At 29.6% G+C, this 23,719-nt stretch overlaps 4 protein-coding genes across 5 annotated transcripts; 1 reads left to right on the top strand and 3 right to left on the bottom strand.

The window, feature by feature from the left end:
• Positions 1-682: 682 nt before the first annotated feature.
• On the bottom strand, positions 683-1,883 carry LOC148566596 (uncharacterized). The gene has a single exon (XM_088484327.1). The coding sequence runs from the start codon at positions 1,881-1,883 to the stop codon at positions 711-713; it is 1,173 nt and encodes a 390-aa protein (XP_088340453.1). The 3' UTR covers positions 683-710.
• Positions 1,884-7,116: 5,233 nt separating this feature from the next.
• LOC107638727 (putative lipid-binding protein AIR1B) lies at positions 7,117-7,631 on the bottom strand. The gene has a single exon (XM_016342092.3). The coding sequence runs from the start codon at positions 7,565-7,567 to the stop codon at positions 7,175-7,177; it is 393 nt and encodes a 130-aa protein (XP_016197578.1). The 5' UTR covers positions 7,568-7,631; the 3' UTR covers positions 7,117-7,174.
• Positions 7,632-8,805: 1,174 nt separating this feature from the next.
• LOC107638726 (Homeodomain-like superfamily protein) lies at positions 8,806-10,887 on the bottom strand. Its single transcript, XM_016342091.3, has 2 exons — positions 10,436-10,887; positions 8,806-9,751 (listed from the first exon to the last, which is right to left on the bottom strand). The coding sequence occupies exons 1-2, from the start codon at positions 10,747-10,749 to the stop codon at positions 8,950-8,952; spliced, it is 1,116 nt and encodes a 371-aa protein (XP_016197577.1). The 5' UTR covers positions 10,750-10,887; the 3' UTR covers positions 8,806-8,949.
• Positions 10,888-12,348: 1,461 nt separating this feature from the next.
• On the top strand, positions 12,349-15,836 carry LOC107638725 (nudix hydrolase 2). 2 transcript variants are annotated; one of them, XM_016342090.3, is made up of 9 exons: positions 12,349-12,653; positions 13,437-13,648; positions 13,734-13,799; positions 13,915-14,052; positions 14,367-14,444; positions 14,527-14,577; positions 14,707-14,741; positions 14,960-15,068; positions 15,434-15,836. In XM_016342090.3, exons 1-9 carry the CDS (start codon positions 12,521-12,523, stop codon positions 15,626-15,628), a joined length of 1,017 nt encoding a protein of 338 aa, XP_016197576.1. In that variant the 5' UTR covers positions 12,349-12,520; the 3' UTR covers positions 15,629-15,836. The 2 variants fall into 2 exon arrangements, with proteins under 2 accessions (XP_016197576.1, XP_016197575.1); XM_016342089.3 differs by having other exon boundaries at positions 12,351-12,653; positions 14,957-15,068.
• The last annotated feature ends 7,883 nt before the right edge of the window (positions 15,837-23,719 follow it).

The following is a 23,719-nucleotide window of genomic DNA, read 5'->3' as shown; positions in this document are numbered from 1 at the left end:
CAACATGTATTAAATCGAAAGGCGAGTCAGCTATTGAACTACTGATAGGAAAAGGAATTTTCTTCTGTTTTGCAAAATGACAAGGTTCACAAGCTAAAGCATTATTGTTACATTTGATGAAAGAAAAATCTTTTTGCAGTGTTTGCAAAGCTGAATTATTCAAGTGTCCTAGTCTGTTGTGACTGTTGTGTAGATGAGACCGTGTTCTCACAAGTGTGATGTAGTGTTTGTGATGAATGATGTGCAATGCAGTAAGCTACAGTTTGATCATTTGAGTGACCCAGTACATATAAACCAGTGCTGCTTTTAGCTGTGCCAATCATCTTCAATAGATGGTGATCCCAAATCTGGCACCATGTATGTGAAAATAAAAATAGACAGTTCAATGCCTTTGTAACTTGTGAAACTGACACCAAATTGAATTTAAAAGTAGGGATGTAGAGAACATTCTCTAAGTAAAAATTTGTATTAAAAATCACTGTACCAGCAATGGTAGTAGTAGCAATAGAGCCATCAGGCATGTGCACAGTAACAGGTTCAATATTTTTGAAAGATTGAAAAACATTTAGAGAAAAACAAACGTGATCAGTAGCACCTGTGTCCACTACCCAAGTATCTGATCTAAGAAATTTTTGATTGACAGATAATGATGCAACTAAAAGGGTACCTTTAGTGATCTGTAAGTCTTTTGGCTCAGTTGATGTAGTGAGTTAGTTGATAATTTGATTAGATTGGGTTGACTGTTGTAGGATGGACATTAAAGTAATCCGTTGATCATTGGTCAAGCTATAACTTGGATTCTCACCATTTTTAACAGCAGTTGAAGGTAATGCACTGATTTTATCATTCTCATCAGTGAAAGTGTTATTGATGCTTCCACGTTTCTGCAAATGCGGGGGAAGGCCATGCTTCTTGTAGCATGTATCAACAATGTGTCCCGTTCTGCCACAAAAGGAGCAATGCTTTGTGCTATGAGACCTGCCTGGACTTCTTCCTCTACCATTCACACCCCCTCTACCTCTGCCTCTGCCTCTGGTGGAATTGTGACCAGAATTAGCAGCGTATAGAATTTGTGAATCTGGAGTGGCAATTGAAGGGTTGAGTTGGCGTTCTTGTTGGGTTAGCAATGCAAACACAGAATCCATGTCAGGGAGGGGTTTCAAGAGCATAATTTGGGTTTTGGCAGTTGCAAATTGATTATTGAGGCCACGCAGAAATCTTGCAATGTAGTCTTCATTGCGGTACCGTCGCATTTCTTCCAAACCACAGATACACTTGCTAGTGCAGGTAAAACACATGGGAATTGGCCTGAAGTTATCAATTTCTTCCCAAATTGCTTGCATCTTGGTAAAATAGGAAGTAATTGAAAGATCACCTTGTTTTGCACTATACAGCTCCTCATACAATTCAGAGACATGGTACAAATCTCCCTGGTAATAGCGTTTCTTTAAATCATTCCACAGATCTGAAGCCACCTTTCTCCAGATGACACTCTGAAGAATATCGTGTGAGAGAGATAAGTGTAGCCAAGAGAGGACATAGGTGTTGCAACGGCCCCAAGCCGCATACATTGGATCGGTAACCTCCGGTCGAGGGAGAGAGCCATCAATGAAGGGAATTTTGTTCTTGGACTCGAGCACCAATGAAATCGAGCGGGACCAATTGGTGTAATTTTGAGAATTGAGGCGGAGAGAAATTAAAAGATTACCAGGACTTTCAACTGGGTGCAAGAAGTATGGACTGTTCTGATCAATAGGAGGATGCACCGTTCCTGAACTCGTGCGATTCTGCAGTTGAGTGAGTTGGAGGAGAAGCTGCGAAAGAGTGTTAATATCGACATTGGAAGCTGCAGTGGAGCTGACGTCACTGTAAGTGGAATCCATTGAAGAGAAAAAGCAAGAATGTGAGAAAAATCCAAGAGGTGATTCGGTACAAAAACAGATCACGATTAATGAACAAATTCTGTCGAATGAGTTCAAAAGAAGGGGAAAGAACGAAGAAGAAAGCAATTCCAAGACATGATTCCCTAACTCGCTGATCGGAACACTGTTACCGAAACCCTAGAGATTCCATGAACAGCTCTCATCAGTCTCTACTGTGTGAGTCTGGGAAAGATGTTGGATCTGGAGGTAGATGAAGAAGCTTAGAATATGGAAGATGCCTGGGGTTATTTCCGGTGATGATACCATGTGAAAACGAAAGCTGGAAAGGGGGGTTGTAGAGCTGGAATGGTGAAGAAGAATAGAAAGGGAAAGTAGAGAGAAGATTCTGAAATCTGTTTTGGTAGAGAGAGAAAGTGATGTGGATAAAATGGAAGTTAACAGAATCAATTAGCAAACCCTGCTTTATATAACAACTTACATGATAAATATCTTAGACTAATTAAATATGCTAACTAGTGACTAACTATCAATTATAAATACTAACTAAGCTAAGTATACCAACCTGCTATAGCTAGGGGTGGCAAGCGGGGAAGCCCGCCCCGCCCCGCCAGAAGCCCACCCTTTGGCGGGCTGGCCCGCCCCGCCCCGCCTAGTGAGGCGGTCCCAGAATCCCAGCCCACCCCGCCTAACGGCGGGCTGGCGGGCCGGCGGGCTAAGCCCGCCAAGTATCCTCTTTTTTTTTTTTAAACTTTTAACTATTAAATAATATATATAAAAATATAAAAAAATCTTTTCTATTTTTTACTTTTAACTATTATAATTTCTAAAGGCATAAAAATTATATTTTTTATATTCATAAACATTAAAATCTTTTTAATTATAAATATCTAATAAACATAATTATAAACCAAGTTTTCATCCAAAACATAAGTATAAATATTCTCTCCAAAGCAAAATAAACATAATTTAAAACATAATTATAAATATTGTCTCCAAAGTAACATAAACATAATCCAAATCACTCAATTTTTATCTTCATACTCTTGTAAGTTAGGTTGGGGGAAGTTAGGTTTTGGCAAAAAAATTGTAAAAATACCCTCTCACTAAAAAAACACAAAGCCCGGCGGGGAAGCCCGCCCCGCCCCGCCAAAGCCCGCCAAAGCCCACGGTTTAAGCGGTGCGGGTTAAGCGGGTTTTTGTTATTTGGCGGTCCCAATTTTCCAGCCCGACCCGCCTTTTTTGCTGGGTTACGCGGGACGGCCCGGCGGATTTAGGCCCGTTTGCCACTACTAGCTATAGCTAATACATTCAGGTAACATTCATATTATTATTTTTTAGATGCATGTTTGATTGTTAAGGAGCTAATTACAGTTATTTACTCAACTAGAGATATATTTAGAAGTACAATATCATAAATTTGGGACTAGTGAGTGCTACGTACGTAATTAATTTGAGTTCTCAGTTAATTATCAAAAGATCTTAACTACTGCAAGCAATTTTATTTTCTGGTTACGTTAATAATTAAAGAAAGATATAATAAGTATAAAATAGTATTGAGATTGGTAATAATTTAAAATTATCTTAATTTGTATTTTTTTAATTTTAAAACTTAAAATAAAGCTAAGAGGCAGGACATATATACTTTCTTCTCATCCTTTTCAATAAAATAATTTATAATCCAATAATTTGGATTTTAAGGTCAGCCACAGAAGGTATCTGTTAACGTCTATCCCACGTCATCATTAAATAGCCTTATTCCCCTTTTAATTAAAAATTGCATTAGCGGTCATAAAACATAAAACTAATCGAAATAAAGTAAGTCTTATGCTAAATAAAAGACAAATATGAAAAGGAGAAGAAATAGTGACAACTGACATGCATGCACTCACTTTCCCGAGTAAGAACCTGCAATTTTAGGTAAAATAATAATGTTGCACATATTAATTACTAAGGGTGTGTTTCATTTAGGAGTATCTTTAAAATCAGTCCAATCATTTTTTTTAGTATTTATATTGTAATTTTAGATTTTTTAAATATTTTATTTTATTGTGTTGAATTTTTTGTTTAAAAAAAAATTAGTATATAAATACATAAATACATTTTAATACAGAATATTTTAAAAATGGTAAGTATAATCTTTTACTTTAAAATAAATAAATATAAAACATATAAATACATACAAAAATATTTTTATTTATTAAAATTAATTATTATACAATACTAAATAATTTAAAAGTTAAATTATTTTATATTACTTAAAAATAATTAAATTATTTTATATTATTTAAAAATAATTAGACTATTCATTAAAAATATTTATTAATAGTTAATTTTATTAAAAATATATTATTAAATAATAACTTTTTATTCAAATATTTGTAAACATACATTTTTTAAAAATAGTATATATAATATTATTTTAACAAAATTAATTATTATATAACTATATATTTTCTAATGTTACGGATAGTTTTAAAGCAAAAAAGAAAAGAGATAGAGAGACTATTTTTTGTACTATCTATGCCAAATTGTTTCATCACCCCATAATTTTAGGAAGATTTTCAAGTATACTGTCATACCGGTATATCAGTGATTTTTAACTGTTGATCTTAATTATATATATTATATATATTTTTTATAATTAAAATCAATGGTTAAAAATCACTGAAACACCGATATTACGGCACACTTGAAAATTTTTCATAATTTTATATACCTGTAAATCATAGTATTTCGCTATTAGTACTTTCAAAGTCTATAATCTGCTCTACTTTCTATTCTCTTTGCACCATATTCTTGTAGTAATTGGTACCATAAGTCCACAACTATCACGACGTTGTTAGAAAAAGAAAATTTATATCCTTTGATATTAATATATGTTTAATATATATATATATATTAATTTATGATTTTTATAAGTTTGTGTACAATAATTTTTTTGTATTTATTAAATCTCAAATGAGTCACAATAAATAATATTTATAACAAACAAAAAAATAGATAAACACATTTTTAATTATATAAAAATATTAATTATCATTAATAATTTTTATGTCATTCTATAGATTTTGTTTGTTGTGTAGAAATAAATTTTATCTTTATTTAAAAAAGTAAAAATTATGTTTATTTTCTATTTCTATTTTTTAAGAGTATAAATAAAAAAATTCAAAAATATTTGCTTAAAAGTGTGAAAAAATAAAAAAATAACATTTTCATATATTATATATAATATTTTAAATAAAATACATGTTTACAAATATTTGGATAAAAAAATTGTATTATACAATGCAATAATGCGTTTTTAACAAAATTAACTATTACCATGTCTTTTAATTTTTTTATGAATAAACTAATTATTTTTTAGTAATAATAAAATAAATTATTTTATATTATATAATTAAAAATAATACTATATAATAATTAATTTTAATAAATAAAAAATAATTTTGTATGTATTTATATGTTTTATATTTATTTATTTTAAAATAAAAGATTATACTTACTATTTTTAAAATATTTTATATTAAAATATATTTATGTATGTATATACTAATATATTCTATATTTATAAAGTCTATCAATACTCCTCTTTCATAATATCATTTGATTTTCATTTAATAAAATCTAATTGTTCATAAAAAGTGGCACATCTAATGCACACAAAATAGTTATGCTGATTTTAGACATACCCTTGGTTTAGCGTTAAAATTATAAAAAATATTGTTTAATCTTTTTGAAAGATAAAATTTTTTGTTTAACAAAATTTTTTTCTAAACGCAAATACGAGTCTGAGTTTTAATTCCCATTCACTAGAAACAACAAATGGTAACTTTTGCATTTAGTATTTGAGTTTAATTGTTAGATTAAAAAAATAATTTAAAAAAATTATTTTTTTTTGCCAATTTTATCATTTAATCTCATTTGTAATAAGAGATACTAAAAATAATCGTTAGTGTTCTTGAATTTTTTTTATTGCTATATTTAATAAATAAATAATTTTCAAGATCATTGTTAGTATTCTTTGTTAAGTTTTATCATTTTTAATTTATTTTTCTTGTTCATAGTATAAATATTTTTATTTAGAGTTTTTTTGTATGTTCACTAATGTATATTATTATATTTTTTAATAAAAATTTTAATATTTTTTGTTCATATAAATTTTTTTAATCATTTTTATTGATACATATTTTTTTATAAAACTTTATTATTTTTTTATTTGACTTTGTATAATTTTTACTATGCATTTATAAAATTAGTATATATTTTATTTACTACTGTTATTTTTTTATAATATAAATAATTGATTCTATTAGAAAAATCTAATTGAATACAAAAAGAATACTAAAAAAATTATGACTGAAAGAGTATTAAATTTCAACACATAAATTTAAATTTTTTTAATTATAATTGAACAGTGTTAAAATAATATAATTTTAAATAATTTAAATTCATATTTTTTTTTAGTAATTTTTCATCCAAAACTTAATTTTGAATAATGTATTTCAAACAATATTTATTTTACTATAATACACTTTGATACAAAATTAATAAACATAAACTATATTAACACTAACTTACTTTTTATCAAAATTAAATTTGTAAAATTAATTTGATACAAACTTTTTTTTACAAACTTTAATCCAAACATGTGCTCCTCTAAATTCATTTGGACATTTGGTACACTTTTTTTACTCATTTTTTTGAACTGTTAGATGTAAATTATATGAGAAATATTTGCATGCAGGTTAATTCAATGAGAAAAAATATATGCAAATGCGTAACAAGAATAATTACAAGTAGTACATTTTTTATTTTACTCAATATATACATTATTAAACCATGCATTAATTAAATAGACAATAGAAGAAACTGATGAGAGCAAGGAGGATGAGTAATCTTCCATATACACTTGAAAAACACAAACATGCATGGTAAGCACTCAAGAAGAAAAACTACATTAACACACAACTAAAAAAAACACACACACACACACAAAATTAGCAACAAACATGCACATATATACTTGTTTGACAAATGAGATATGATATAAATACAAAGACAAAGAGACACGAAAATATATTTAGAGTTAAAAATATGAATATAAAATAGCCTATTTCTTAATAAATATTTTTTTAAAATAGAAAAGTAATTGAAATACATACATTTTCGATCTCTCTGTCTTTGTATTTGTGTCATGTCTCAATGACCAAACGAATACCAGACATACTAGATATATATATATAAGAATACTATATAACAAATTAATTAAACAACAATGATGAGTTTAATACTTAATTACACTTGAAAGCACTGTTGTTAATTCCACAATTGTTGAGAATGAGGCTCAAGGAAAGAGGAACATCAAGGTTGAGTCCAAGGACATTGGCTTTGAGGGCAGTGCAAAGGCAAGCAGCAGCTTCAAGATCAGCCAAACCCTTAATGAGATTGCAACATGGTAGGGTTGGTGGTGACCCTAATTTGACCTTAGCCAAGTTCAACACATTGGCACACACCCCTAACTTAAGGGCATCTATAGGGCATGTACCCTTTTCAATAGGTATTGGAATTGTAGGAATGACATAGTTGGAACTCACCTTAGTCAATGATAGTAGATTGAAGCATAACATTAAGGCTACTACATAAGTTGATGCAACATTGATGCCCTTATAATAAGAAGCAGCCATTGATGATATATATCACACAATTTTGTTAATTGGTTTTTGTGTTTGTTAATTTGATATGAGTGTGATGAATGACTAGATGGTTGAAAGGGGGATTATATATAGAAATAAATGTGATGAATGATTAGTTTTATTATATTATTTGTTAGCAAGCCCGTGAACACAATTGGGATTATAATTATTGACATTCACAAAGCTAAGGTTCATATGATAAACAGTATGTACTAAATTAAAGTTGCTTTAATCTCCATAGCACTAATATTATTAGATTATTGTTATCTCAATTAGTGCCCATTGTTTCCTTTCAACTGTCTTAATTTTGGCATTTCATCCCATGCATCTTTCTGACAAACAAATTTGATACATCAACATCAAATTCCACAATGATATAACTTTAATTTTCCTGTATTTTTTAAAAGCCAAATCAGTATATCAATAAGCCTTGGGTTCAAAACTTCAAATGTAACTCTGAAAAAAGAAACTAAAATAAAGAATCCTTTAATAGTGACAGTACTAATGAATAAAAATACTTGGAACCGAAAAAAGAATTGAGAGAGAGGGAGGAGTAGCTTTTGCAAACTCATGTGCAACTCTGTTTTCCCTGTTTCTAAGTTCTAACATGATTAAATGAACAATTTTCTAAGATCACTTAAAAGCATTAAGCTTAGAACCTCTGCTACTGCCACACCAGCCCCTTAAAGCGGCGCTAGTAACGCATCAAGGAGGCCACCTTGAAGTGAAGGCGTCGCCGGTTAGAACTCTGCTGGTAACTCTCCATTTTCCTTTATCAAAAGATGTCAGATGACACAATCTAATGAAAGGAGTAATGGATCTGTCACCATTTTTGAGCTGCCATTTGAAATTGCCTTTCTGAGAAACTGCATTATTTTAACCCAAAATTTCCATATGCTTGAAGCATATGAATAATCATTCCCTTGCATTAATTTGAACTTAGTCATTCTATATAAAAAAAAAAAAAAAAAACCATTCCGTGCTAATACTACGGGTCTTCAAGCAAATAGTTGGTTTAATTGCCAGAAAAGCAAAGGAAAATGAAGAACTTGGTCTGTATATCCTTCTTATCCTACTACAACAGTCATGACAATTAGACAGTTGCAAGTAACTGCTTTCTTTAAATAATATTTAATAATTTTATTTCTATCAAATAAAATTTCAAGTATCATAGGATCCTTTGTCACTATGACTTTAAATATACAAGAATCATGTTTGCTCCTACAAAGTACAATCAAACAAAGTTCCCATTTTAACTAGATGGATTATAAAATGTTTCTAACAAAGTTTCATATAGATGAGATGACATAATAGAAAAAATCACTAGCACATTGTAAGTGAAAGAAATTTCACATCATCCATCTTTGTGATAATCAAGTTTCATTTTCCTCCTTTTCAATCTTGGACACATCATTGGTACTACTGCTCAAGGGATTTCCAAGATTGAGGAGACCATTGCTATATAGAACATCCAACTCATTAAAGTAAGGGCAGGATTTACTATTTTGACGCCGCTTCTTGCCACTCCCTATCGTCCTTTTATAGTACTTGTTGATGTTCTCCCATTTTTCCTTGCACTTCTTTGCAGAACGGTGGTATCCCATTTTATTCATTGCTTCAGATATCTCCTCCCATATTGATACCTTGGATCCCATAAGATGAAATTTCTGCTCCATTGAAGTTCTCAAGGTTATCAGCGCTTGAACTTCAACATCAGGCCACCTGTTGTTACTTCCCTCACCACTGACGCCGAGACTCTTTTGAGCATTCGCTTCCTCGCCTTCGTGTCCCGGTTCGTCCTCTTCTCCTTTGCTGCTTACCTCTGCCGGTTGCGGGATTTGAATCTCATGGCCAAGCAGATTTTGGATGACAGATATGAGGGCTAAATTTCGTGACCTCTCTTGGGTTCTGGCCTCTTCGTCCTTCCTTATTCTCTCGATCTCTTGCTGCTTCCAAGCTTCTTCTCTCATTACTCTTTCCTTCTCCTTCTTTTCAATCATGTCCACTAACTGTTTATGCATCTGGTCTTGCTTTTCCATCACCTTCTTTACCATATTCTCCACGAAATCTTCGAGTCTTCTCTCCATCTTCCTCTTTCGCTTTGGCATGCCTGGGTGTTTGCCACTCCCAGATGAATTTTCAATGTCATTACCATCATCATCATCCAAAGATGAGCTGAAACAAAGAAGAACAAATCAAAATAACAGCTCAAAACTTACATGATTATTAAGAACATTGATTAAAGGTGAATAGTTCTGCTCATTATGTCATCTCCCCATGCTGCAACAACATGAATTATGCAAACAAAACAAACACGTTGATCAACATTATATTGTTTTCTCTAAACTAACACAACTTTTACACATAAATAAAACAGTTCCAATCAAGAAAAGTATGAAACAACTTAGTGCCCAATTACAGCCCCATATGTTCTCTCTATCATAATAATGAAGCATCCATCAAAAGGACAAGAATTCTCCTCCAATAAAATCTTCATGGTACAATTCCCTGTTCCCCTCTGTGCAGCAGGGTTTAACTTAAAAGAACCACACACTTTGTCATCACCACAGAACACAAGTTTCACACAATATCCAAAGGCTAAAAAGTTCAATCATTTTTCTGTTGGAAGTTTTAAAAAAATTTGTTTAAAAATGAAAAAAAATAGATCATTTTTATTTATTGGTTGCCCTGCCACCATATGGCAAAGATGATATTAATATAATAAAAAAAAGACATTTAAAATAAAATAAAGGAAGGAAGTGGAGCTGGAACTGAAAGAGCACATTTTTTTTAATATGATAATAAAATTCAAAGTTATTAACTTTGTGCTATGATTCGATTAGGAGAAGTGAAACTCACCCAGATTCCTGACACAACGGAACAGTGCGCCCGTCATCGTGACCCGACCCGGAACCAAGCCGATCTTCTTCAACCGAAGGGGAACCACCGGTATCGGGAGGTTCTGGAAGCTGGCCGTTACGGTGGAAAGAGGATGCTCTAGCGGCAGCGACGGAGCGGATTGGGCGGAGCTTTTGGGGGTTGTTGCTGCGGAGGGATGTGGGAATGGCGGCGTAGAGGAGGTCGCCGGAATCGGGGAATGGGGCGACGTGGTCAGGGACCGGGAAGTTGTCGCCATCGGCGGCGGCGGCGGTGGCGGCGGCTAAGAGGTCCATGGTGTGATTGGGTGGTAAAAAATTGAAATTTGCGGCGCGAGGGTTTCGGAGAAGGGTGAAAAAAAATGAAAATGGGTTGGTAGGGTGGTTACTGGGAAGTGACTAGCGAGTAAACTTGGTAAAGTAAAAGTACTATTTAACCCAACTTAATTACCTGGACTAGTATGTTTTCAACTCCATTTAAGTTTATGGCTAGTAAATAAATTGTTACATATATAAAAAAATTTAACTCTTTATATTTGTTTAAAGTTTAAACAGACAAATCTTACTAACTCAGGTTAGTTTTTATTTTTTCTATTATTGTATGGTATGTAAAGTTCTTAACTTTAAATACACACACAAAAAATCTTTTATTTTATCAAAATATACACAATTATACATTAAAGTTATTTTTGTTTATTAATTATAAAAGATGTCACTCTAATTATATAAAATAGAGAAAAGGATAAATAGGTCCCTGACTTTTTGTCGCGCGGATATTTTCGTCCCTAACCATTGAAAAATACTTTTAAGTACCTGGCTTTCACAAAATTTGGATGGATCAGTCCCTCCATCCAAATGCCTCCGTCAGGGACTGATCCGTCCAAATGCCTCCGTCTGATCCGTCCAAGTTTTGTGAAGGTCGGAGACTTAAAAATATTTTTCAATGGTCAGAGATGAAAATATCTGCAGAACAAAAGATCAAGGATCTATTTGTCTTTTTCTCTATAAAATATGTATCTAGCATCATCATCCATAATTTCATATAAAATTATTATTTAAATTTTAAAGAATCAAGTTAAACAAGATTTAAGAATTCAAATCTAGTTTGTTTTTTTACCGTATCTTATTGGCCAAGAACAAACCAAAAACCATATAAAATTGTTAATTAATATTTATAAGAAAAATGAATACAAATTATAAATATATTTCAGATAATTCTTTCTATTCTTGTACACGATGTATGAAATACGGACATTTCATTGAGTTGCCGTATCCGCGTGTCGAATACACGCGTATTTGCCGAGTACACTTAAATACCATCACGCGTCAGTGTGTCCAGTCTTATTCTTAACATATATTTTTGAAATAAATTTAGATATAATATATATTATTATTTATTAAAACAAAAAATATTTTAAATATTTAATATAATTAAAATAAGACATTAAAAATAATTTAAAAAATTAATTTATATTTTATATGTATACATGTCCCCGTATCTTATAAGATTCTAAAATTCGCATATCGGAATGTCCCGTGTCGTGTCGCGTTATGTGTCTTTGTCAGTGTCCATGCATCATGGCATACGATTAATATATATATATAAAATATTAATTTATGTAAAAATAAATTTAAAATTATAAAGTTTAATTTAATACTCCAAGAAAAATATTTTTTAATAAAAAATAAAAAAAATTTATAATATAAAAAATATCATATATAATATATACTTTTTAAAAAAATTTAATTACAATCTTCATTCTTTATCCAATTATTTTTTCACCAAAAAAAATTCAGGAAAAAAAATGTAGTGAGGTTTGTGTAATATAAAATTCTGAAGGGGCAAAACCGTAATATTGAAAACCAAGTGGAAAGTCCGTCGAATTTGATCATTTTGTGTGGCATTGCTTGTGCGTTGTGGCTTCGTTTATCGAGTAACGCCAATCTCGTTGGGTTCTTCAACTTCTTCAACCTCCAACTTTCAACGTCAATATCTGATTCACTGAGAAGAAAACCACAATAAAGTTGTTGTTTTTCTTGTTGGATTATATTCACACGAAGACCAAACATGCTGAGATCGCTGCCAAAACTCTCACCATTGTTATCCTCAGCCAGAACCACCAACATTCCTCGTTTCCTTGCAAATTCTCTCCGTTTCGTCTCTTCAGCCCAGACAATAACAAGAACTAAAACTTCAACAGGTATTGTAAGCTATGCTTTCTAATTTCATTGCTGAATCTTTTTTCGTGGCTGATTGATTTGACCCAGCTTTAAATTCTGTATCCTTTTCATTTTGGGTGTCGCAAAGTTTGGCCTTTTTTGTCTATTGGCTCCAATTTAACTTCTTCTATGGTTTTTGATTCTGTAATCAAATAGTGTTATCCATTCCCTGTTAGAAAGTGCTCGTTTCTTTCACATGTTGGTGGTGGTAGACTGGTAGGTAGAGTAGAGGTAACCGAAAATTTTGAGGAAAATGAAGGGAAGTTTAGCTAATTTTTACCCCTGTATAACCTTCCTTTTTCTTAAGCTTCATAGCTGTCTTCATGTTTTTCTTAAATTAAATTTGAAGTTTGTGATTCATGCATCCAATGCGGTAGCTTCAAATTCTATAGTTTTCGTAATCAATCGGTAAAGTGTTAACAAGGAATTGAGATAAGAACTGCTAGCTCCTAACTTTTTGTTTCCACTGGATGCTGGTAGGTACTGTTTCCATTTATTATAGAGATTGCTTGGTATTCTGCAGGTTTTGTTTTGAAAAACTAAAAGATAATTGATTGCTGGTCTTTGTATGAGGTCTATAATTGAGTTTGATTTCGATGCACGAAGTCAAATTCCTTTTCTGGACGACCATTTAGATATTAGTGAGTGTCAAAGGTTGTTTATTTTGTTGACGTAGCTTTATATGATTGGATGCTTGCATGAAAAGCTTTTACACGGATAATGTATGCAAATTAAATCCTAATTGTTTTCTACTTTCTTAATAGGCAGGATTGCAATGACGACCCGTGCTCCAATTCGACCTATGTCTTCATCTACAGTTTCATCAATAACTGCTGAAGATCATGTTCAACAGCCTAAGTTACTTAAATCAACTGATGATGATCATGATGGTGTTATCGTGGAAATGGATCAACCTATGGATGCTGCAACATTTGTACTGATTCTCAGATCCTCAATCTCTCACTGGAAGCAATTGGTAATATTTACTCTTTAATACATACTGAGAATCCGGAATCTATCATTATGGTTATTTGAGTTAATAAATCAGCATTCTCTTGCAGGGCAAGAAGGGTGTATGGATAAAATTGCCGATTCATTTAGCCAGTCTTGTTGAACCTCTAGTTAAGGTGACTACCTTGATAAGTAAAAATTAATGAAAATTGGAGTTTCCTTAATTGCCATGTATCGATTTTAATTGTATAATTTGTATTATCCAATATTTCTTTGGAACTTCTGGTGTAGGAAGGTTTCTGGTACCACCATGCAGAGCCAAAATATTTAATGCTTGTATATTGGATTCCTGAAACTGCAAATACCATTCCTGTCAATGCCACACATAGGGTGGGCATTGGTGCATTTGTCATGAATGAAAAACGAGAGGTATTTCCCCACAATTAGATGATTTGGTTACTGTCCTAAGATAGAGATGTTGGGAATAGAAACATGTTTGGAGACAAGCACTTAAAATTTTCTGTCTCAAGACAATCTACAAGATATTTTCTGTACTTTCAAAATAAAGGCATGCAAGAGAAAATGCTATCATAGGCCCTTAATACCTAGTTTCTGTCTTCTTCATTATCATTGTTTTTACTATAAAAAGAGTAGTAGCCTCATACTATGTAAAGTTTTTCAGAATTTAGTCCCGTTTGCATTTGGTGTTCACATCCAATTTTCTAATTATTTGATGATCTTAGGTCCTAGTTGTTCAAGAAAACAGTGGACATTTTCGTGGATCTGGAGTCTGGAAATTCCCTACTGGAGTTGTTGATCAGGTAAAATGTCTTGAATTTCTTTCTTGTTATGGTATAAGATGGTATGCTGTCTTTGTTTAATGTACTCACTCAACCTATACAGGAAGAAGATATTTGTGTAGCAGCAGTAAGAGAGGTGAAAGAAGAAACAGGAGTAAGTAACCTTGTTGCCCTACCAATTAAATGTAGGTTAGCCCTGAATTTGGCTATTTGATTAAGTCTCATTGAAGTTTAATGCTGTTCTAAGCTTAATAATTCTGTGTTCTCAAATATCAATTTTTAGGTTGACTCCGAATTCGTTGAAGTATTAGCATTCAGGTAGCATGTCTATCAATATATATTGATATTAGATGTAGGGAATAGTTGTGAAGCAAATGTGTTGAGACCTGAAACTTGTATATTTTCCTATTTAATTTTTAACTGCTGATAAGTTTTGAAACTTTTTTCTTATATTTAAAGTTTCTTGAATTCTCATGAGTTTACAATTTACTTGACTGAGCATTCCTTTATTTTCCATCTGAATATTTGATCAGCAGACAAAGTCATAAATCATTCTTTGACAAGTCAGATCTATTCTTTGTGTGCATGATGCGGCCCCTTTCTTCCGACATCCAGAAGCAGAGATTAGAGATAGAGGCATCACGGGTATGTATATATTAGTTGAAGCTAAACAGCAATGATGATTTGATTTCCAGGTCTTAGAAAAATTTCAATGCTCATGGATCACAAAACTATCACCATTTCTTCTAAACCTTCCATCACTAAGTAAATTTTCAATGCTCATGGATCATAATTTCTGTATCCAAAATAGTTGGACATAAGACACGTGTTGCGGACTCTAGGATAGGAACAAAACACCATCTAACTCTGAATCACTTCGCCCTCGTTTAGGTTTGAAAATGATTTATACTTTCGGAAAACATACTAATTCCTGGGGAAAGGGAAAATCATTGAAGCTTAAGACTGAAGACTGATAGCTATCTGTGCTTTATGTTTTCTCTCTGCTGCAGTGGATGCCATTTGAGGAGTACTCAGCTCAGCCATTTGTCCAAAAGCACGATCTTTTGAAGTACATAAGCGATGTATGCTCGGCAAAGATTGACGGGCGATATTCTGGATATAGTGCTGTATCTACTTCATCAAGCTTCTCTGATCAGAAATATTATTTGTATTTGAATGCTGGGGCCTTAAAGAGTTCTTTGTAAGCATAGTTAAAAGACTACACAGTATACACAACTAGGAAGGATATTGAAGCTTAGTTACTTGAATTTGTACCATTTGATTCATTATGGGAACAAATAATACAGATCCTCATCAGGCCAATTACAATTACTGAGTGATAATCTTCATTAGAGATAGTTATTTTGTGGTAATTCATTATGATTATTCAATAAGAAAGCAAGAAATATTTAAGTACCTTTGCCCCAACATGCTCTACTAACTAACGGTAACGGAACTCATTATTGGTAGTATGTTTGGTTGAATTTTCTCTCTCTTTGGGCCACAATCATAGTTTTGGTGTTTCGGTTGAAAATAGAAACAGTACACAAACAACAAAGTTTGATTGATTTAGCAGTTAGCTCGTTAGTCCATTTAAACAGTGTCGGAATTTCGAATTTTGTCTTGTGTATGTAGCAATTTATTGGTCAGTAGTAAATTCTTGAATAGAGCTCTGATCTGCGATGGATTAATCCAAGTCTATCGGACTGAAAAATACCGTAAAAAACTGAAAAAAAAAAAAGAAAAAAAAAAGAAAAAAGGAAACAGTACCCAAACATGTAGCATTATTATGTGGTATGATGATCAATGAATGAAAGCTAAGCAAGGTGGGGCTTGTGTGTACTTAGAGTCATCATAAAAGAAGCTGCATGAAAAGTTGACATCATCAATAACTTGAGTGTCTAGATAATGCGGATTATAATGCGAACATTGCAGTGCACAACATTATACTATGTCATTAATCATTAATTGATTAAATGATTAGTTTGATAATGTTGAACAAGAAGCAATTGCCATTTGGCACTGGACTGGACCACACACCTCTCCTCCCAAGTTATATATATAAAATTTTGATGTCGGATCATTATAAAATAGTTATATATATATATGGGTGGAAACTCAGGTGCAGTTGACTTCACGTGAAGTTGATAGTTGAGAAGCGTTAGATGGTTTGACTGATTGGACTAAATTTTCATCTAACGACTCTCAACTGTTAACTTCACGTGAAGTCAACTGCACTTGAGTTTTCACCATAAGTTTTCACCATAATTATGTAATATTAAATAAAAAATAATAATTTTTTATATTAATCATGTAAATAATTATCTAAAAAAATATATAATTTGACAACTAATAAAATGTTTTATATTATTAGCGTATTAAAATTAAATTATATATTATATTGTGTTGTTTTTATGCTGCTCCTATTTAAATGCTAAAATGGTCAATTAAAAATGTTTAGATATTTGTCAAAGTAAAAGGTTTTGTTTATATATGTTAGGAATTTTGCTAACCAATATTTTAAGGGCACTTATTAAAAAGTAAAAAACAAATGTTTTTATTGAACACATGAGCTTAGAGTCTCATATATTGAATACATTGAAATTTTTTTCTAAAAAGAAATTGTCTTTAGGTTGACCTTTATATAAGGAGAAATGATATGTATTCCAAAATTAAGATATTTCTAGGTTTTTTTTTATTTTTAAATTTGTATAATTATTACTGAACAATTAGTTGAAACTATATATATATATATATATATATATATATATATAAAGAGTTTCAAGTGTATCGGAAATATCAGTGTTTCAATTGTTTTAACCGTTGATCTAAATTATAAAAAATATATATAATATATATTAATTAAAATCAACGATTAAAATAATTGGAATACCAGTATTTTCGGTATACTTAAAATTTTTCCATATATATATATATAAGAGAATATATACAAATACTTTTAATTTTTCTTTTCACATGCCTAGCTAAGGCTTAAGGTCAAATGTAATTTTCTGCTATACAATTCTTTAATTTCACACATTATTTTGGTTGGTTATTATTGTCTCCTCTTTTCCTTACACTTTTAATTAATGCAACTACTAATAATGTGCTAATTAAGGGAACATGTACATATGTACTCCATCAAAATAATCTAAAAATAAATAATTTCTCATTTTCTTATTTTACAAATATTTTCATTTTAGAAGACATTATTTCTAAAGTAAAACTTTTCTCTCCTGTACATATACTAAAATTATATCTAAAATTTTCATTTTTGCCCACTAATGTATTACCCAAGTTCCTGAAATAATTATCTCCTCTCGTATTATCGTTATGTCATTATTCAGGGCCATGAGTTTCACAGAAGTCATTTTCATATAAATTTTAAAATTATTTTGGGCATTTATTCAAGCACGCACTTGATGCGTATGCAACTGCCAGATCAAAATTTTTGGTGTAGTTCAATATAAAAAAATTAATTTAAATATACTGATAATTGTTAATTATGAAATTTTTTTAATGTATTTGTTATATCAGTTGCTAACATACTATCATCAATTTAATTTTCTAGCTCACTATATACCCAATATAAAATCATTTTACACTATCATGCATACTAACTAAATTTTAAAAACTGTATACTACGTCAAGTTATTTACATATGAGAAATTAAACATGATGTGAATCCTGGTTTTATTACAATTTTGATTAGTTTGTTGATTTGGAACCCAAGTTTTTATTTTCTTTAATGTAAGAGAATATAAATATTATTTTAGCCAATTTTATAGTGCCTTTCACTTGGTGTTTGATTTTTGATTAACTTATTTTTTTACAGTAAATTTTAATTTTTTTTATTTTTTTATACTTTTAAAATTAAATTAAGGGTTAAGAACATTTTTTTTTCTTTAACGTCTTAGGTCAAAATTAAAATCATTTTAAAATCATTGTTTTCACCTAAAATATTAATTACATAACAATTTTGCCCCTAATAAAACACCTTTTTCATTCACTAACCACTCCATCGTCATCGTCTATTTATCACCATTATCTCTTCTTATTTCTCTTTTTCTTCTTCTTTCTCTTTCTCTTCAATTCAAGCTAAGCTTATGTTACTGTTGGATTCGAATTTCGACTTTCTTTAAGATAGTATTATTGAAACAGCCAAAATAGCTGCGGTCTCCAATGACGACAACGAGAGTGATGAACAAATGATGATGATGATGGGGTGGCTAGTGAATAGAAGAGGGTGTTAATTAGAAAAAAATTGTCCTATAATTAATAATTTATGTGAAAAGGATAATTTTAAAATAATTTTTAACGTTGAAGCTAAGATAATATTAATAAAAAATTAATTAGGGACAATTTTAATTTTGACTGAAACAAATGTTAGGAATGAAAAAATACTTAATTCCTTAAAATTAATTATTTAACCTTTTGTTATAATTAAACAATAATTTTTAAACACCATAATAAATATCTATTATTTTACACAATCATATCAATGTTTGAAAATTTACTCTTAAAATGTAAATCCAATCTTCTGTGAAGCTTCCCTAATCTTAAATTCAAAGAAGGTGGAAGTTTTTCCTCTATAAACTAATTTGTCATGATATATTTTCACCTAATTAATTCCACTTTTCCTTTTCATAGACTTAGAATTGAGAAGAAAGTTATTTTGTTTTCTTCGGTAGCGCTAACCAATTTCATAGTCATTTCTCCTTATTTTCTTCCATCTATAAGAAAACCACATCCATTGACAATTTTTTTTTAATTGAAATAAACTAAACAAAGAAAATCTCTTATTTTAAGCACTAATGGATGAATAAACTCAAAACTATCTTAGTGATTAGTAATAAGATTAAATACTTATACACAATTCATCTCACAAATAACATCTCGTTAATATTCACATCCCAAGTTAAGAGATATCCTCTCTAAATAACAAACAATTCCCCTTAAAGAATACTATTACTCTCAATCATTCTCAAACACCCTCTTTGTCAACTCCTATTACAATCTCTAATAACACAAGCAAAACTAACACTATCACCCAAATCAAGATAACTAGCATTATAATTAATCTTAAAAGTACCAATAGATGGAGAATTCCAAAAATCATTTAGAGTAGAAGAAAATGACATACGTTATAATTCAAAAATATTCTAAGCTCGTCATTTGAAGTTAATGCCAGACAAATCATTTTTTTTTTAGGCCAAGTTTCATGAGGATTAAAAATAGAGAAAGTATAGGGAGTTAATAGAGTATCAGTACAATATGTACAATGGGATATAGAGATGTTTAATTCAATAGAATATTACATGTTTATTATTCCTGGTACCCGGATGGTTATGCTGGATAGTATGAGTATATTGTGTTTGAGAAATTAGCAGTATTTTACTCTGAATATTTATTTTTTAACTCATATTAAACCAAATAAATAGCTTATTATACACATTATATAAATACTCCATTGACTACTCAGCGAAATTTTTAAAAATATCATTATTCTTTGTTCGCCAACATCCATTGACAATTATCATCACTTCAAACGTTCAATATAATAGAAAGGAATAAAAAATAATAAAAAAATCTTTAATCATCCTTGTATATGATTTTACATATATTAAACTAAATCAAGTCCCACTTATAAGACGTACCCTTTTTGCCATATATCATGGCACCCATTACCGAATTCCATATGTTAAAAGTTATCTTATTCAACAACCTTGTTCCTCAATTGCCCTCCATTCATCAACTAACAACTAATAAGTCTTTTAAATTTTAAATATGATAGTGATACAAGATTTTGATGTTCCACCAAATCATGTGTCCATAATCTATTCACCATGGTAAAAGACTAGCTCCAATATTTAATATAAAATATTATGAAATTATTCGTTTCAAAAATTAAATTAACAGAAAAAAAATATATGAATATTTTTAACATATTTTTTTAAGTAAGGACTTCTTCTTTTTTGGATTTGTATGAAGTTTGCTTAGAAAAAATATAGAAAATCAACTTTTACTTAGTCAATATTAATCAATTTTTTTGCCATTCTAAACATTTTTTTAGAGAATTTAAATTTAAAATAAATAAAATAATTTTAAAAATTAACTGATATTAATTGGAATTTAAAAAATGGCTCTTTAGCATAAATATTTTTACTTTTATATTTGTCTAAAATTCTTTCTTTTAGGATTCACAAAGATTGAACTCAAACTTTTTTTAGTGATAAAAACTTTAATATAATATTATAAGATCACTTATTATAAATTAATAAAAAAATATAAATAGTTATATTGTTAATATAAAACAACATATTAAAAAACAGTTTATGATTTTTATAGATCCACATATATATACAGATATGAAAAAAATTAATAGGGATTGAAGAAATATTCTTCGCCCATTTACCTATATTCTAATCTAATTTCAAATCAACCTTTTCCATCATTTTGAATAAATAACAAACAATCAATCATCAAATTGAGATAGATGTGCTCCATTATTTTTAAGCTAACTTGGACTTTAATGAGTGTGGTCCTGCCTTCACACTGAGTTGAAGCGTCAAAAGATAAAGTTTAATCTTCTTCAAAAACAAGAAAACTATTAATTTACCCAACATTATAATTAATTAATTAATTAATTAATTAATTAATTAATTTAGCCTAAGGGAGTGGCTAATGGCCAAAACCTCTTGTCAACATATTTAAATAATAAATATATTTATTTTCATATTTTTTTTGTTGTTGACATTAATTTGATGACCCCGCCCTTCTTAATTTTCCATGCGAAATCATCGAATGTTTATGGATCATTATAATTAAATTATGCTTATCGTTATATTATATCATTTATTTCAACTAATTAACATATAAGATAATACAAATTAAAAGTTATTTTCTATATTTATTGATATAAACTTGATTCGTGGTTGAACAATTAACAAATATTGAGTGCGATGAGAACGTCTTTGTCTATTTCTATTTCCTTTGATTTGTAAACTTTACACATGGATGCATATTTATGGACATGGAGATTATTATTGAAGAACATGCAAATATACGTGGAGGATAGAAAACATTGTTGAAAGCAAAAAGCCAATAATCTTCGGATAACGCCAGAAAAGGAATATATTTTCCTGTTGAATACTTATATCTTTATATAAAAACAATTTTTAAAATTATTAGATAAAAAACACTTAACAAGTTAATTAACATATAATAAGTATTAATTTTTAGTTATATCTTTATATGAAAATATTTCATGTAAATAATTATTTATTTTCCTACACAATTATATTGCCTTTAGATTTATGGTAAATTTTATAATCTCTAATTTTATATGACTCTTTCAATGAGGATATTGTAGTTAATTGTTTATTCAATTTAATATATTTTTTATTAAAATAGTTATTTTATATGAGATAAAAAAAAACAGTCAGAACTTGCCTTATTTAGCATTTATTAATTGTCGCAACAATTAATGAATGCTAAATAAGATAAGTTATGATTGTTTTTTGTTAATTTTCTTTGGTTACCAAATATTTTCGTTTCTTTTTCGCAGATGGAAGAAACAAAAAGGCATAGTTTCACATCCACGTATACACTATATTAATTTATATCTACCATATATATTTTGCCACTTTTCACATATATTTGTTTGTTTATTGTGATAAAAAGAAAATGAAGGCTAATAATCACATTAATAGACGTTTGATTTGAACCAAATGAGAACAAATTAAACAAGTATACATTATACAAGAAAAGAGGAAAAATTAAAAAAATAAAAAAGGGATGAGCCAGTACCTGATTGCTATTTTTATATAATTTTTAGGGACTTATACATATAACTATATACATAACATTATTAATATACATAACATTATTAAAAGAAGTTTGAATGTTTTTATAATTATTTCCATAATTATAAAAACTAAATCAAACTTATCCAGTTAACAGTTAACACCTTCTATCTTAGCTTCTATGCATTATGATATTTTGATACTTCAAAGTAAAATATTTATACACATACTATCAAATCTAATAAATGAATAAAACACAAAAACTTAAAAATAAAAGTTAAACGAATTGGAGTAGTCGAGTGACAAATTAGTCTTTAACATATCGAGTTAGAAGATATAATAAAAATCACAAAAAAAGTGTTGTTAAAATATTTGTTAAGAATACAAGAATAATGGAGACTTTATATAAAATATTTTGGGTCATATAAGTTTTTAATTCCTACATTTTTTTTTTTTTTGCTTTAGTCTCTATAAATTTTTTTTGGTTGTTTGGTCAAGTAAAATTTAAAAATTGTCTATTTTAATTTTTGTCATTATTTTGCTTCGTCAAGTGCTAAATTCTTTATTATTAATTAATTTAATATATCATGTCAGTATTTAACAAAATAAATTAACAATAAAAACTAAAATGAATAATTTTTTAATTTTATTTGAAAAAAAAAATAGATACCAAAACTAAAAGACAAGTAGTCTATAGAAAACAAATTCAAAATTATTTAAGCCAAAAAATTTAAGATTATTTTGATAATTCTTCAAGAAAATATAATAACGGATTACAATTAAAGTTTGGTGTATATATATACAAAATTTCAAGAGTATTCTTATTATAGCAAAAACAAACCCTAATTAAAAATAATAATGTGTGGTATATCCTAATTAATTGGACAAACTCTTCCTTTATTGAGTTATTCCTCGGATCCTCTCCTCTTATCCTTCTACTTTCATGGCCTACCACTTCACTTTAACCCCTTTAACTCATCCACCGACAACTCCTTCCATTAAATAACATGTAATCTAATCTAAACTAACAATTCTAAGATCATATCCCCCAATTTTATGGATCATAGAGTTTCTCACAACAAGCATCCAGGTACCATATACGATGATCATATTTATATGGTTTGAGGAGTGAAAATACAAGTTCCCTGATGTGATGGACAAATTTTGTGTGTATTGTAGAAATAGTCTATTTCTTAATTGAATTTTATAGAAAAAAAATTAAAAAATAGTAACATTTTTTTAATGTTTTAAAAATTAATTTTTTTTTTATATTTTATTTAAGAAGAAAAAAACTTTTTATTTATCGCCTCAAACTCATATTCTATAGATATGGTAAATTGATATCCACCTCAATCCACCCATATGTGAAAATAAAATGCAAATTGTTAAAATAATTATCTAAATCCCAAAATATAATTAAATAATTCACTATACACATATATACTAACCAATCTTAGATTATTCACTATAATATATATATCAATAATCTTA

Source organism: Arachis ipaensis, chromosome B4 (assembly GCF_059453495.1).
Source record: "Arachis ipaensis isolate K30076 ecotype BB chromosome B4, ASM5945349v1, whole genome shotgun sequence".
Lineage (NCBI taxonomy): Eukaryota > Viridiplantae > Streptophyta > Magnoliopsida > Fabales > Fabaceae > Arachis > Arachis ipaensis.
The sequence above is the reverse complement of the archived record's forward strand: the minus strand, read 5'-3'. Positions and strand labels throughout refer to the sequence as shown.